Genomic DNA, 17,351 nt, shown 5'->3' with positions numbered 1-17,351 from the left:
TGAAAAGAAACTGAAGTTGGGATATATTTCTCCCTCTTTTGTAAACTAAACATTTTGTAAACTAAACTAAACTAAATCAGCAATATCTGTGGTTTAGAATAATATTTGACATCATTAGGGAACAAAAGCCTTCAGAGCAAAGCAAAAGGTTTGGAATCTTAGCAATGGCAGAAGAAGGCAATAAACCATATACCATGAAACAGTAAAACCAGTAAGATCTCTGCTCTTCAAAAGCAGATACTCCTTATTTTTAATTTGTAATGCAAACCTGAGATAATTAAAGCTCTTTTCTCAAAAGCCCAAAAGAACCATGAATGTAACCATAATTATATGGTAAGGAAATTAGTTTTAAAGTAAAACCATTTTTAAATGTGAAAATTTTGACCCAAGCAAGTGCTTATACAGTAAAGCACACTGTAACTAGTTCTGAGTTCAGGTGTGTGAAATTAAACCCATTTCCAGTACAACTGAAACTCAAATTTGCTTTCCTGTCTCTTCTTTTAGTTTGCAATATTTTTCAGTTTTGTTAACTCAACAGAAAACCCAAGCCACCTCTGAAGAATTCATTGTAGTGTAAGGTGCAAGTGGGCAGCTAACTAAAGACAGACACAGTGGACTATCAAGGCATGTAAAATCTTACTTCTTGATAGTAGCTATAAGTATCCTACAGGATGTGACAGAGAAAAAGTTACTGAGGAAGCTTTTTCCCAGATAGTTTTACTTTTGGAATAGTCCTAAACTGGTTCAGCATTTCCTTCTCCCCTTACAAAATTTACCTTAAGTAGGTCGTGTTCACCAAAACACTGAGAGTAGCCCCAAGTCAATTTTCTCGGTTTGGTTGGATCCGTCCAGGCAAAGAGGCATACTTGCCTTGGTTTCAACTCCATTTCCTCTTGTAATCCACTGCAGGTTAAAAGAAAAGGAGAAAATAACAGCATTCACTGGTTAAAAGCACTGATGGAAGTGGTGCAAGCAAACCCCAGTACTAACTACTCCACCCCTCCAGCACTGAGGCATGAAGGGCCTCAGCTATTGACCTCAGACAAGTCCAGCTGCAGGTACATCAGCCCTTGGTGATACCCATGTGACATCTTGGTGATGTTTAAGCAGGACACCCCCTGGTTAAACAAGGAATGGTGAAGTGTTCCTTTCACATACCTCTGTTTGTATCTGAGGGAGTCCCATGGAGTGTGGTTCACAATCAGAGCTGGGGCAGCTCCCTCGTGGTAATCCGTGAAGCTTATCACAGTGGAATGCTCTGAGACATTCACATCTACCAGCAAGCCCCCATTCTGCAGAGGAAGTTAGACAAAGCCCAGCATTTGTTCTATGCATTAATTCAAGTTAGAACTATGATAAGCATTATATTACTGAACATGGTACCTTTATAAACACATTCTCTAATGCTAGGCTAGGGTGAGTTCTCCAATTATAATACTCTTCATTTGAATCAAATTAATTTAACCGTGAACTGTGTGTCTCCAACATGTAATAGCTTATCAAGAAATCCTAAAATATTGTATTTTTTTACATATTTAAACAAACTGAAGGCACCCAAGACATATCCTCTGCAAAAAGCCCACACATCAGAGATGCAGCATACCATTGTAACTTAATAGCAATAGAGCTGTTCAGTTTCCTATAAGCTTGTCACAAGTAAATCAACTTGACTACACAGCTGTGAAAACATTAACAACACGGCAAACTTGATTCATAACTATTTTTATGCAACAGAATTGAATGAAGAGCAGTGTACCCATAACTCAAGGCACTAGGTTGTGATCTTGTTGATTTCATGGAGTCAAGCTACCATACGGCTAAAATGGAGAATGAACAGACTACACAAAGTGAATCTCACCAATTCTTCCAGTTTCAGCAGAGTACCATTATCCTGGGCTTTAAACAGGAATGGCTTGGATGAGCTTTCATAGCCAACTACTCTTACACAAAGTTCACCAGATGAGTTTTCAGGCCAAAATGGAAGACACTGTAAGACAACAAATACATGACTTGAACATTTCATATATGTTCAATATGGTAACCCAGCAGTAAAACAAACAGGGTTGTGTGACTAAGACTATTTCACATGCCTTAGTTCTTATCCAAGTATTTCCTAATGAACATGATCCATGTCTACTAACTTACCTAAATTGAATGACTTGATTAATGTACCAGCACATGCAACCAAGTTCCCTTGGGATGTGCAATGTCCATATCATACCACCAGAAGAGACAGCTTCCATAAGAGAATTGGTCTTCTCCTAAGTTTCACCTAAACACCAGCTGTTTGTCTACAGTGATATCAAAAGGAAAAAACGTGAAGCATTACCTCTGAAGCTGAGATATAATTCCATTTATTAGTTGGAAGAGAACCATTAGGACCAATTTCTCCAACTTCAAGTTCCAGAGAAGATTTGTTTGCTATTGTGTAGAATGGAGTGAAGGTAACTATCCTGGTAAGGTTGAAACTGCTCATTCTGATGCTGACTCCAACCTGTTTAACAAGGAGAATTTGTGCAAATAATCAACAACAAGCTAAAAAGAAATGTCAGGATGGAAAAAATAGAAAAGCCAACATCAGTGTAATTACAAAGGCTAACACACAACACTCCCGTTCCTCTCACCTGCAGTAAAAGCACCAACCAGCAGTAAAACCAGCAGATTATGTAACAGAAGTAGCACAGAAGTTAACTGACAGGTTTAGCAGTAGCATTTTGCAGCTGTAGCTTTTGTGGGGAAAATCCACCAGAAATCCTTCTAGAGTAAATCCTAACAACTTAAAATGACCATTATCACCAGAACACAGTTAAAGAGTACATGAAAACAGAGCTCCCCACATCTCTTTACTCTGCTTAGTTGTGAAAATGCAGTCTTGAATAAGGAGTGCAGATCTAAACACTTGCAAACAATCATGAACAATTATCTCCACTATGCATGTTCATCACTGTGTTTTCAAACAGAGAGTACTACATGTTTGTAAAAAGTCAAGCCAGAAGAACACAGAGTTTCACAAATTACTGCAAAACATCTTACCAGATAGTCCATGTTATTAGCTGAACACCTGACACATCCATAGCTTCCCACAGTATCAAGAGAAAAGCTGTTGGACCAAGTGCTAGTCGAAATACAGAGCTGGATCTACACACAAAAAACAACATGCAAAGTAATTCAGTAAACTCATTTTCATTCTGTAGTTAATGCATTATGGACTGCAGTTATATAGCAATGTAAAGACAAAAATTCAGTGCTTTTAACACCTTCCATAAATTAGGACAATGTAATAATATAGTATTACTATTGATATTCTGATTTATCCATCTGTGATCAAGTTCTGGGAAATATGTTACAGTAAAAGTATCAAAGCAGAGTAGTCCTCATTGACTCATGATCATGACAGCACACACAGATGGAGAAACAAGCCCACCACTTTGTGGTGCTTCACAAACTTGAAGAGATGGAAGGAAATAATCAAATTAACAGTTTTTCAAACATTTCTTCAACTACTGTTAGGTAAAAAAAGTTATTTAAAAAATTCTAAATTCAAAAAAACTTTTTTCCAAAATACAAAAGTATTCAAAAAAAACTTCTACTGCAGTACTCTTCATTTGACCATATACACATCACATCACACCAAAATCAAAACAAAAGGAATGTGTGTAACACAAAACAAAATATTTACAGAGTACATTTTAAATGTCCAAGTAACAAAGAAAGCAGCAGCCAAATTAAAACCTTCAGACTTAAATACTACATAAAAATATTCCTTATATAAAAAGTGTGTGTTTTCTCCCTCAGAGCATGGCCTAAAGATTGCCATCTAAATTAAGCATACCTTGTTCTTACTAAAAATATTTTTCTTTTTAAATGAAAACAAAACAATATCTCTGTAGTCTGCTGGATGCTTCACATGAGTGTCTTCAGCTCGGTACTGGAGAACTCGGGAAGTCTTGTTGATAATCCAGTAGGGACTGAACACAGACAGGACCATGTGGCTCCCGACCCGCCTCGAATGGACGTAAACATCCACTGTCAGCTCTGAGGCACAATGAGATGTGAAACACACAGGGAAAAATTCAGACATCCCATCACAAATTTTAAGATGGCCATGCCAGTCTTTGCCTTGATATTTTAACAACACAATCTCCATTATTTCTCCATTGATTCTTGAATTAAAAACATCTGCAGCACTCCCTTCAGTTAATTCACGGTCTTCTGCGGTTCCCTGCAGCAAAATGAGACAAGGAAAATCAAGTTTTCAACACATAAAAGTTGGGTGTTCAAGAGCCAGCACTTTATTCTCTTGTAGGACGTACATCTCAGATACCTCAGTAACCCATGTCTTAATCTCCAAACACTCTCAACTGAGATTGATCCTGTGAATAATTTGAGATCAGCAGCACTTTACTTGCAGAGCAGTACAGACTGCTTAATTCTGGATCGCAGGAAGGCAAACTAGTTCTAACATATCCCCTGTTCCCACTCCTCCCTCTCTCCTCCACGATTTCCAAAGGATTTTGGCAATGATTTCTTATTCATATTCTTACAATACTGGGTGTAACACTGCACTGGACTATGCTGCAGATACACAGCCAGGATTTTTCACACTAAAGAACCCCCAAGGCACAAACCTGCCACTTCTGCCATACTATTTGGTAGCACAATTGGCTCAGGAAGTAGCATTCAAAAACAATCTTTCCTAATTTTTACTGATAAACACTACATTTAACTGTATGGAACAGTAGCCAGGCTTGATTAGCCCAGGGGTGTGAAGACAATAAGCACAAACCTCTGTACAGGTACAGTGACTTCAGAAATATATATGAATTACTGGTTCCTAGCTCCTCAGTCAAGGCAACAGCACTCTGTTCTACATTCTGTTACTCCAAGTACTGAAGTACAATGGAGGTGAGGAAAACTGGGAATAGTGAATTGGGATGTTGGACAGAAGTGAAAGAAAGATCGCAATGAATGTCACAGCCAGTTATGCAAGTAGGACAAAACAGAACAAACAAGGATGGTGGTTCTAAATGCTCACACCTCTTGTATTTAATAAAATCACTCAGATTAATGAAGAAATACTAGATACTGAAAATACTGAACAGACAGGGGAAAACTGTCTGTGTAGCATCCTTCCAAGATTCTTCCAGTTTGTGCAAGCAAGACCTCACAGTAGTCATCAGTAAGGAATTAGTGTCAGAATGGAGAGAATTTGCATTTTCTACATTAAAAAAAAGTTTAGAAATTGCAGGTGCTTTCTCTTATACCTGTTATTCTGAAGCTAAAGACAGCTTGCAAAACACAAACAGAATCTCAGAAGTATGTAAAAGAAAAAGACTAATTCAGTACTGGATTCCTGTTAAAGGAGCGAGGCAGAGCTGGTCAGGTACACACAAATTTAAAACAATCCCCAAAACATCCAGAATGAAGTATCTGCCTCATTCATTTACAATAGAAAATACAAAACCCAACATTCAGCATCTTCCATACTACATTCACCTTCACTTCTAAGTAAATGCATTCTTACTAAAAACCAAGTAAAGGATTTACATTAAAACCATAAAGTAACTCACCTCAAGTAAAAATCTCAAGGAGTATGGTAGAAGATTCCTCACAGTCAGTGTAGGGCCAAGGTGGATAATGTAGGCAGGATCCAACTCCTCTACAGAACTTGAAATAAAATTTAGTTCATCAGGTACAGCTGTTGAGCTGATTATTAGAGGCAAGAAATTGGTCTCAGTGGCTGGGCACTGTAACAAGCACTTCACTTCATTGCTCCTGTGTAGCTCTTCCCTCCAGGCAATGTAAGTTGTAGACTCCTTGAACTGACCCTCAAATACTCCTGTTGGTTGGACATACAGATGGCACCTGTAAGAAAACAGCAGGAATTGTACACAATGGCTTTGCACTGACACCTAACTTCATCCATTTTAAAGTCATGGCTAATATCCTGAAGTGCTTTTGCAGCACACTAATTACCTAACAAAGACAGCACTCTGGAGTTTTAGTCCAGTCAGGAAGACTTTGACATGAAAATTAAGGTTTCAAAACTAATACTGTATTTGTGTATCAGACAGAGACTGGCCCTACAGAGCACAGAAAATGTACCTGTATGAATGTAAAGGAACATGAAACTCTTCTTCTGGCTTGGATATGCCAATTGGCTTCAGCAACTTGGAGCCTTTAGCCAGCTGATAGATCACAAATGGAATTGAGAAATGGTTCTTGATCTAGAATCAGAAAGTAATTTTTCATTAAATTTCTATGGTACAAATTTCTAAAGGAAAAAGTATCAGTAACAACAAGGAAATCCAACATGACTAGATTTAACCAAATTACTCTAGAAAACAGACTTGAGCTATCTTAATACACAAGTATATGAGAAAACTCTAAGTCCCAAGAATTCAAAAGCATGCTTAAAATGTCATGTAGCACAAAAAGCATCCCCAATGCCGAGAACAACAAAAAGCCAAACAGGAAAGGGAAAACCAAAGGAAAATTCACGTAACAAACAGAGCAGAATACTTGGTAACTGGCCTTTAAGTAACATTTAGGAAAAGTGTGATCTCACAGAAATGCCTTAAGGAAGAAAAGGAGGGTGACTGATGAAGAGCAGTGTTTCAGGGCTGTGCCTGGGGCTGGTTTTCACCTGCAGAGGGGAGCGCACAGTAATGACTTTATTTCCCTCCGCAGCATCGATCTGCACCACGATGGAGTCGGGGCAGCCGGCGCTGTCTGTGACGCTGTACAGGCGGCGGCCTGGCTTGGCCACGGGAATGCTCAGTGCCTCCTTGTATCCCTGAAGTTCTGATCCATAAAAACAGACACAAGGCTTTATTAGCAACACAGATCACATTTCCATTTCCTATTTGAATAGTATGTAAGCTACTCAAAGCTCAGCAACAACCAGGACCAAAGTATCCTCTGGCAAAAGGCCCTTTAATGGTACTCGAGTACCACTGAAGGAAAGCTTTGGTGTCCAAATACTCCTCAACTCCACAACTATTGTATTTGTGGGGACCCTCATGGCAGGAAGGAATGATGAATCTGACTCCATGTTCTCAGAAGGCTAATTTATTATTTTATGATACTATACTATACTAAAGAATACTAAACTATACTATGCTAAAGAACACAGAAAGGATACTCACACAATGCTTATTATTAAAAAGATAATAATGAGAACTCGTGACTCTTTCCAGAGTCCTGACACAGCTCGGCCCTGATTGGCCAATGAGTCAAAACAATTCACATCAGAAACCAATGAAACAATCACCTGTTATTAAACAACCTCCAGCCACATTCCAAAGGAGCAAAACACAGGAGAAGAAAATGAGATAATATTTGTTTTCCTTTTTCTTTGAGGCTTCTCAACTTCCCAGGAGAAAAATCCCGAGTAAAGGGATTTTTCAGAAAATGTGAATGTGACATACAACTTTAGATTATGATTTATACACAGCATGGGAAATACTGCAAGCAGTTATCAAAGGTATTTGTTGGCTGAGTTAATGAACACAGAACAAGCCTTGTATCACCAAGTACCTTCACATGGGATGTGATGGAAAGGGAAAAACTCAGATGATTACATATTAGTGGCTACTGTAACCTGTTTTCTTAGGAATATTTCCTGGCAAAGCTAAAAACACAGACTCATAACTGGTCTCAAGTAGCTGGGTAACTACAGAAAGCCAAATAAAAGTAGTGATAGCAGAAATGGAAATCCTGTTTAACAGGAGCTGGAACACACAGGCCTATGTCACAGGGATCTATCAATGACTCCACTAGAATGCCTTCCAGTTCTCCCAAGGGATAGGAAAAAAATGTCACTCTTTTCACTTTATGGAAAACTGAAGCAGAGGAATTTTCCATCTATTTAACACATCCAGTACCTGTTTTGTGGTGTTTTTTTTTAATTTGCATCAATATTCAAAGGTAATTCCAACCCAAGACACTTGACCTGAATTTCTACCACATTGAATTTAACTCCCACCTTCCCATGCACAGCCTGTCACAACAAACAGCACTCCTCAGCATAATACCTAAATTTAAAGAGAAGACAGAGCTTTCCTGTCGGTGCAACGCAGACAACCTTCCTCGCTGGGGTGCTTCAAAAACTGAGTATTCCAGTTCCATGCTCTGACCAGTTTCTATTTCATTTGCGTTTTCTTTTTCAACTGAACCCACTATCCGAAAATTGGAGCTAGGAAGCACTTTGAGAGAAACACCCAGGGCATTTTTCACTATGATGGGTGCTGTCTCTTTAAAGGAATAGCCAAAGGTGGATGCAGTTGCTTCTGAAAATGCCTGTAAATAAAAACATATACAATATGTCATACATAAATAGCCACAATAACATACCTGTAAGGGCTTTAAAAGACAGCTCCCAGCAACTACCTTTTTTAGGAGGGGAGGAATTATATACAGCAAGACCTATATTTTGTATAGTAGTATTTCAGGCAAGTACAGGTTATTTCCAGAGAACTTAATTTTATTATGTGATTTGCAGCAAATGTTGATGCTACAATAAGCATTCATGCTCCTCATGGGGAATTTTTCCAAATCTCAGGTTGTAAGAGAAACATAAGATCTGGGACATAGAAGTCACAAGGAGATGGAACATGTACAAGCTCAAAATTCAATCACAACTTGTACTAACTTTTGTTTGGTTACACAAAAGCCACAGTAAGTGACTGCCAATACAGACTCACAGTGTAAGCAAGTACTTAGAGAACTGTTGTTCATTTGGAATTAAGAAATAAATGGACATGTCACATTCTGTAAAAACAGCTTGATTTAGTGAGCAAAATTTCCTCACCCCAGAAAAAAAGGAGGCAAAAGTAGCCTCAACCATTCATAAGCACACCTACTATCACAAGAAAAATAAGGGTAAAAGGTATTTTTAACACATGGGACATTCTACTCCTGCAGTTTAAAGGCCAATCCTAAAATGCACACTTTTCTTAGTATTTAATTAAGCAGAAAATATGGAAAAGCAGTAAATTTATGTTTTGGTATTTCAGAAGGAGTATTGTAGGAAACAGCTGCGTTTATTAGAGCATTTCATGTTCACTTAACCTGCAGATATGACACTTCCTTAAGTCCTGCATAGGCACATTTGTTGTTCTAACACAGAAGCTGCTTCTTTCAAGAGATAACTCCACCTTTTTGCTGAGGCTAAAGGAGCTGAGCTCCTCAGCCCTTCCAGGCAACATTTGTCAGAGCTGAAGAAGAGCCATTGACTGGCAGCCAATATAGTTCATAAAACAAAGATAATCAGAATTTCCTATGGAAGCACATAACAGCACCTTCTGCCTGTTGGGGTTACCTTGGCTAGGTTACTGAAAACAGCAAGACAACATTTGGATATTGTTATATTCATTGTGTCCATCGAAGAGATGTTAATTGCAGTTTGTGGCTCAGGAATAACAATGAAATCATCCCCAGGCAGCAGACTTCTCTCCTGGACAGGGTTAGTCTTCATCTAAAAAAACACTCTCATTAGACAATTACAAACCTATAGGTTACTTTCTACTATGTTTAAACAGGAAAAAACTACTTGACTTACACTTGACAATTGTGCTAGCAAAGTAACATATACTTTGCCTTGTAAATCTCAGATACTTTAAACAAAGATGGAAATTTTATACCAACACAGAAGGCATGTTAGTTTCTCTTCTCTGCATGGTTACATGCTTCATTGTATCCATGCACTGGTAATTCACATTGTAGATAAACCTGAAGATCTCTAAAGAAAGATTTTTTTTTTCTCATGTAAAACTGCAAAGCTCCTTCATGCAACAGCATTTAAAAGGTCAATGCCCCAGAAAACTTTAAAGAAATTTAAAGTTTTAACTAAATTTAAACTATTAAAATAGTTGCCTGTATAAACCATTTCACATAATGTCAAGGATCTCTACAAACCTCCAGCTTTAAATTCCATTGCTTCTTTCCTCCTTCAACTCGTTCAATAAGTGGCTCCCACACTGCATAGGTTTCATTGTAATAATGAACCTAAAAAAATAATCAAAATTAAATAAGGCATTTAAATACAAAGCAATTATGAAAAACATTAATAAGAAAACAACAAATCTTCATTTCATGTTTTGGAGGTCTACTGTTAACTTTTAATGGTTTTAAAAACCAATACACAGAAGTATAATAAATATATTTTTCACAAATTACACCATTTTTCAAGAGTTCATTCCCTGGCTTAGTTTGACAGCAACCAAGCATCCTGGTAACACCATATCTTTTTAACACTTTCAATTAACATAATAAAGTCTCTTATCTCCCATCACATGGTTTGAGAGAATGACTTTGAGAGAATGAGACCAGGAACTTCAATCCCACAAGTAGTTTTTAGTACTAGGAAATAACAATTAGTTTGAGCCTGAATCTGGTCCACTGGAATGATTCCTCTAACTCATAGTCAACACCAAGTTTTCATTTGCTTCCATCACTGCAAATCTGAATAGAAGCTGTGGACTCAAGAGTTCTGGATGCTCCCTTTCAACTATTTTTCTCATCCCTCCTGGAAGCACAGTGACTTCCCCCAGAGGTACACAATTAAGCAACCAAAATCCACCATAATATGCACACATGGCAATGGAAGAAGGCTACTTGTATATCCAAGAACAGAATGAAAAATGAGGTCATTTGGTAAAATGACAAGGGGTAGTAAATGCATTGCATAGAGCAGCTGCACATCTGGTTGTATGAAATTTTAACATGCTGTCTCCATAGGAGACTTTTACCATCTCAAAATGGCGTCTCATTTCGCAAAAAGAGCGTAACTTCTACCTTACCAATAAACACAATGCTGGAGAAACAAACAAAATGGGGGGCTATGGGAGTTAAATGTGACTATTCAAGTAAGCCAAGCTCATTGTTCACACAGCAGAACTTGAATATTCAAAAATAATACAGAAACACAGGACTAGATTATTTCACATTACAGCTGCCTTTAAAATCCAACTTACTGCACAAAGCACATTATGCTTACTTGCCTGACTAAAGAAACCCTGAGAGCATTTCAATTTAAACCTATTATTAATTCAGCACATATAAAGTATACTAAAAAGTTACTTGAACTCAGGCACTCTGCAGAAGTGTTTTAAACTGCTAAGAGTTTGACCCCACCTACCTCCAGTGACGTATCAGCAGTGACCTCCATCAGTGAGGACCAGTTTTTAAGAACACCTGAAAATGTAGATTCCACTAACAATAAAGGGACAGTTCGATGGCCCAGGCCACATTCCAAGGTCATCTGAACTGACTTCACTACAACATCAAATTTCTCTTGCTTCAGAATTTGCTCATGGTCCTTAAAAGTTTCTGTTGCTTCTGTGGCTATGTCAACACCAAGAAACCAAGCATTGCACTCATCCACAGGTTTCACTTGCCACAAATTCTCAGAAACTTCTGTTGCTCCTCTAGAATCCTCCTCTGCTGTTTTGGGTTTTAGGGCAGCCATAATGGTCACAACAGTATTCAAAATTATTGGTGAGATCTTGAAAAAAGAAAAAAAGTCTTCAATTAAAGTACAAAAATCTATGATAAATAGAAATAGCAAACATGAAAAGTCTTGTAAGGGATGCAACTTAATTTCCAAAGAAAAGAATCCATTCATGGACCTCCTTTTCCTTTCCTGCAAAATATCCCGAAAATAGTGGTGGCAGCAGCAGGGGCAAGAGTTATTTTGTAACTTTGGAGCGAAGTGGTAGGAGGAATCCTAGAATCTGAAGTATTTAACTTATTCCTTTTTAGTCAAGGGACTGTCAAAATGACAAACATACAATGACTTTTTCCAACACAGAGCAGTTCTGAAATGCATATTTCTGGAATTAAACTAATAGGGAAATAAAAAATGTAAATAATATGAATCAAATTTAAAAAATAAAATTTAGAAAATAATAATAATTTATAAATAATTTTATTAAAACCCTACACAACAACAAAAACCAAGCTACAGCTTGAGAAACATAGCTGTTCTTCCAAAGACAATTTTAATAATCCTACCTTAATAGTTAGTTCCTCTATTGTTACTGCCACAGTGTGTAACCCTGAAGTGTGCACCATATTTTCCATGACCAAAGAGCATGGCCGTAACACCTGAGTGAAAAACAATTTGATTATTAAGGTGACTCCTTAAATCTAACCTTTTCATAAGGTCTTGTATTTTTTTCACTCCATAGGCCAAAGGGGCACTGATCCCTTGAAGCAACACCATGTTTCACAGTAAAAACATTCCATATAGTGCAAGAATCCCACATCCCAAATTGCACAAGCACCATTTGTAGTGACAGGCTAAAAGGCAGTGAAATAAAAGCTTCTGACATAATGCTTAAAAACCAGACAAAACAAAAGCCCAACACACAGTGACAAAATAGTTTAAAAAATCCTGAATCCTTAAAAAACCTAAATGCTTAAGGGAAGATAACCACATGTGAGATGAAGCACACAGGTCACCTTTGTGGCTCAGTGCTCCCTTGGCAGGAATGTGCCAATAAAGTTTCAGACAAAAGGCTGCTCAGGACTATACTACAACAAGGAAACCAAGAGGCAGTGAAAAAAAAGACACCTCATAGGGCCTTGGGGACTTCACCTCAAACTTAAGGATAGCCAATTGGACAGAAGCCAAAAAGTCCCACCTGAGGAATTTACTAGAAAAAGAAGAGAACAAAAGGAACTAATTACTTTTGTGAGGTGCTTTACCAGGAGCAAGAACCTTTTGCCCTGGCTCGGTTTTTCTCTGTAAAGAGCTTTGCTATTTCACATTTTAATAAAACTTTTCTGTTTCCAACACTGCCACAGAAGCCATCCTGCTGATTTTATGCCATCTGAGGTGGCTGAGCTATCTAGGGTGTGATATAGATCTCCAAGATCTTCTAAGACCAGGCTTGAGGAGACCCTTTTATCACACCTCATACAGTTTCTTCACTTAGAAACTTTTCATGCCATTTACAAATGCACAGCACAGGTTTTAGACAGAGCTCCAAGTGCTCAAGTCCTACACCTACTAATGAAAGATTCACTTTTAAATGGCACAGGCCCCTCCTCTCTTCTGAATAATCAGTGATATGAAAACAGATTTGTGAGTGCTGTAGATGTGCCAGCTAAGGGATGTGCCTGGCACCCACTCTAATTATTTTGTCATCATTAAGCACTGGTTTCCTTACCGTAGTAACATTCTTGCCTTGTTTTTCTTTGAGAAAAGCACAGGCCAACACTTTGAAGGCCTTCACTTGAGCAGTCATCCTTTGTGCAAGCTTGTCTGATGTCAGAGAAAAGTCACATTGGAAGGAAACTTTTAAGGCAGGAGCATCAGCACTGGTCAAATTAGCAACAAATACAATTTCTGGATCCATAATCACAGCTTTTACTGTCATGTTTGGCCGTACAGATACCTCTGTGAAAACAAGGTAAAAAAAAAAAACCTTGAATAAAAAAAACAGAAAGAGGAAAGCTATCTACTGTGTCAATGGCCAATCTACACATTCTGAAGAACAAACCAATTTCTTAAGTCTGATGCCAAGCATCTTGAAAACTTTTGGATGAGTAATTTTCAGAATGAAAGCTGCAAAGGGAGGAAATGGAGGTGTGTGTAAACTGGTTTTACAGACCTGTATCTGCCTTGGATTTCCCAGAAGCAACTTGCTTTAATTGGAATTGTGCAGATCCTTCAGCTGAAGATACTGGCATTGACTTAATGAAAAAATGTGCTACTGTCAACAAAAATTCCATACTAGCACAGATGTACAGCTTGTCAAGGACAGCAACAACTTCAGTTCCATTTTTATCCTGCTTATATCTTATATCAATCATAGAAGTGTCATTTGTGTCATCTTTCTTGTCTATCATTCTGGAAAACAAGTTCAATAAGAAACATCTCAAACATCATAACACATAGATCTAGGAAAACACAGATGCAGAAGTACTGTCATTTTTTCTCCCCATGCCCTTTATGAAGAACAATTACTACATAAACAAGCAGCATTTTTTCCAAGAATAAGAGGGCAGAAGCTTTTCTAGCAGAAAAGTAATTTCAATTCAAGACTAGTGTGCTACACTTTTGAAAGTATGCATGCAGCACATAACAATTACACTGAAGTTTCAGTGCACACAACTCTCTAGTTGAGGCTGGGTGTCTTCTATTTAGCTGTTCTACAGTTCACTGCAATTTGCCAGTCTCCAAGATTTCTTTTTGTTTTGGATAACTTGAGAAATCAACATAAAAGAGTAGAAACTTCTTGAACATTATTAATATTGTTCATTGCTTAAGCATAGAGTATTACAGGCCACAACTGACAGCACTACTGAGTTTTATCAATTCCATGCGATGCAAAGCACAGAACAAGGAAACAGCCTTCCTCATAAGCAGTTTTTCATTTCTGATGCATTCAAACCTACCTTGCAGTCACATTCTGAATTCCCTCTCTGAGATCATCCAAGGTACATGCTTTGAGTTTGACAGTGATATCCATGGAGCCATCTGAGAACATCTCCCCTGCGGATGCCATGAGGTGCAGCCGGAGCTCACCGAGGCGCAGTTTGTCACTGTGCACTGAAAGCAGAGATTCCTACAGAAGGACAGAGTGCAGGGTTAGTTACCACTGAACAAAACAGTGAGACATTTCCCTTGCTGCTAGCCATGTGCACCCTCATCCATGAACTGAAGGATCTGATTAGCCTGTTGCTGTCATCAGTCCTCCACTCATACAAATGAGTTCAAGAAACTCACAGAGAAAATAAAAAACCTGCAGGGCTGCATTGAAGTTGTTTCTGCACCACAGTGCCTGCAGTTGCTCAGAATGCATCACTGAAGGATAATCTATTTGAACTCTAGATCCCTTACCAAAGGATCCCTCCACTCTCATCACATAACTCATCTACAAGAGCACCTCAGCAATAACTGGGAATTCTATCACAGTGAAATTAAAATAAAATCCCATTACAGTGCCCTTCTTCCCTGTGATGCTCATTACACAAGAACATCTTAAAAATTATACACAAATAACATTCACTATGCACAAAGACATATAAAGCAACCATCTTCACATCTACACAAAGCAGACTTCATTAAGTCATAAAAACAAGACAACATTTCACATCTTGCTCTTCTGTTTTTAGAGCAGAGAGGATGCCCATGATTGCTCACACTCAGGGATATGAAAGAGGAAATTATGGGCCATATACAACTTGGATCTGCTTACTAACTCTAGAGGCACCATGCACAGAACTAGCACTGTCTGAACTAACAACTCCTGCTTTTGAAATATTCATTTTTATTTTGGGTAACTGGGATCAAAGTTTGAGTGACCAAATCAAATGCTGGGTGGTTTTGGTGGTTTAGTAATATTTTTTGTGTGACTTTCAGAAATGCACACACCTTCTTAAGGACATTGTCTGCCCAGGAAAGCTCAAAGCTCCATTAGGAAAGCATTACAAAGCAAATTGCAGCTGATATTACTTCATTTTTCTGACCTGAGTTCTGTCCATGTGAGAAGCCTTGGCTGCCCACCCCACATGTATGGTCAAAGCTTTGCCACAAACCTGAGTTGTGTCTCTGTTGTAGAGAGTTACAGAAAGGGACTCAAAATTGAAGTCAAATTTAAGCAATGTGCAACATTCCACAGAAGACTGAACTGCAGAAATACTTTTTTGTCCAGAATCAACAAGGGTACCTGCGAGTGAAAAGAAGATATTTTTACATTTCTTTTGAACACTGAGTTTGCTGGTTTTGGGGTTTTTGTTGTTGGTTGCCTTTTTTTTTGGTTGATTGGTTGGTTTGGTGTTTGGGGTTTTCTAAATTAAGATCGGCAAACCCCAAGAAGAGGGAAAGCTCTGAATCCAGAAGACTACTCAAAATAATTTACACTTATAATTTTGTTCTATCCAATGCATACTAAAATTATCTAGCACAGAGTGGTTTAGGACCTAAAAGAAGCTGTCATTAGTTTAGTCAAGTTCTTTGTTCACTTTAATGAAGAACAACACAAAGTACCAAGTCTGCTCAAGGAGTCTGCACTACTCTTCCTCCCAGTTTCCATGCACAGTACAGCAATTCAACTGTTGGTTAAACAGCAATTTTTTGACATTGAAAATGTTAAGTTTGGGGAAGAAAGAGATGTTGGCAAAGTGTTAACTCTGTTTCATCCAGAGACACGCACTGTTTACATTAACACACTAATTAGCAATTTGAACGTTAATATCTTCCTCAATTGTTATAATTGTGCATTAACATTCTGGGGTAGATGATTTGGCTTTTTTCTTTTTTAACCACATGCAGTCAGAAAAGTGATTGACATAAACTGAAGAATACCATCATATGAGAAATTAATTACAAAAACTTCTGACCATCAGGAGCTTCATGTAAGTGCACACATTCTCATTTATAACTTTTCATGTATACAATATATTTGTAACAGTTAAAACAATTTATAGTGCTTCAGAAAAATATGATATTTGAATTTTCAAACAGCCCTCTGCCTACACATATTCGGCCTTTGAATTGAACATACCCTCAGAGGCACCAGATTCATGTGGAGCTTTCCCTTTTTTAGCTATCTGCATATCTTCAATATTCTCTTGCACAGTATTTGGCTGGGAAGAAGCTCCTCCAAGGTTTTCAAGTAAAATCTTCATGATTACAGTTAGATCACCTTCACTGAGTGCAATCTGTAAAACAATAAAGCCACGAGTTCATTTTTGGTGATAACATTTTTTTCCAACACAGTATGCAAGCACTGGGGAGAAACAATGGACTGCTTCCAGCAGAAACAAACTGGATAGTCAAAATTATCCTGTCCAAAATAATCCAAATGATTTGCCCATTTCCCCTATATAATTTTTTACTTGTTATAAACAGGAGTTACAACAAGAAATAAGTCCATATAATAAACACTTTCCAGATTTGTAAAGGATCTTTACCTATTAAAAATATGCATAATTGATAAACATAAGCACAGTTTCTTCTTCTCAACAATTCAGTAATCAAAAAACATGACCAGAAAACATTAAAGCCAATATCTGCATTGTATACACTAAAGCAGCTGCCATTCAGTAGGCCTTCAAAGATTTAATAAGTATCCAGTCACAACATTAAGAAACACAAAAAAACAAGTAGTAGTAAGTGACAAGATGCAGTCACTTAACCCACAGTACACAGTGTAAGAATATTTTTCCTACATTTGATGAATTTTGCTGGTACTCCTTTAAATCTCTTACTTCTCTTTGCTTCACCAGTGTGACATTTGGCCACAGCACAGATACAGGAATGAACAAGTAAAAGGGCTCAGGAACAAGGAAAAGGTGCCCCAGTTTGGTTTTACCCATTAAAATCCACATGGTTAATA

The 17,351-nt window shown here is 37.9% G+C and overlaps 1 protein-coding gene across 8 annotated transcripts in view; it reads right to left on the bottom strand.

Annotated features, from left to right (window-relative positions):
* Nucleotides 1-17,351, bottom strand: part of VPS13C (vacuolar protein sorting 13 homolog C) — a 178,252-nt gene that overhangs the window by 122,529 nt on the left and 38,372 nt on the right. For all 8 annotated transcript variants that reach the window (XR_010347749.1, XR_010347747.1, XM_064389379.1 and 5 more), the window contains 19 exons: nt 16,518-16,674; nt 15,550-15,680; nt 14,407-14,576; nt 13,620-13,858; nt 13,176-13,405; nt 12,016-12,108; nt 11,141-11,506; nt 9,919-10,008; nt 9,323-9,478; nt 8,037-8,301; nt 6,647-6,804; nt 6,106-6,227; nt 5,571-5,865; nt 3,833-4,222; nt 3,034-3,138; nt 2,330-2,494; nt 1,859-1,987; nt 1,159-1,292; nt 777-903 (listed from right to left, as the gene is read on the bottom strand). Coding sequence is in view for 6 of the 8 variants with exons in the window: in XM_064389379.1 (XP_064245449.1) it covers nt 777-903; nt 1,159-1,292; nt 1,859-1,987; nt 2,330-2,494; nt 3,034-3,138; nt 3,833-4,222; nt 5,571-5,865; nt 6,106-6,227; nt 6,647-6,804; nt 8,037-8,301; nt 9,323-9,478; nt 9,919-10,008; nt 11,141-11,506; nt 12,016-12,108; nt 13,176-13,405; nt 13,620-13,858; nt 14,407-14,576; nt 15,550-15,680; nt 16,518-16,674 (3,522 nt within the window). In the remaining 2 variants the exon portion in view is untranslated. The remainder of the gene's footprint in view (nt 1-776; nt 904-1,158; nt 1,293-1,858; nt 1,988-2,329; nt 2,495-3,033; nt 3,139-3,832; nt 4,223-5,570; nt 5,866-6,105; nt 6,228-6,646; nt 6,805-8,036; nt 8,302-9,322; nt 9,479-9,918; nt 10,009-11,140; nt 11,507-12,015; nt 12,109-13,175; nt 13,406-13,619; nt 13,859-14,406; nt 14,577-15,549; nt 15,681-16,517; nt 16,675-17,351) is intronic.

The sequence above is a fragment of the Passer domesticus genome, chromosome 14 (assembly GCF_036417665.1).
Source record: "Passer domesticus isolate bPasDom1 chromosome 14, bPasDom1.hap1, whole genome shotgun sequence".
NCBI lineage: Eukaryota > Metazoa > Chordata > Aves > Passeriformes > Passeridae > Passer > Passer domesticus.
The sequence above is the reverse complement of the archived record's forward strand: the minus strand, read 5'-3'. Positions and strand labels throughout refer to the sequence as shown.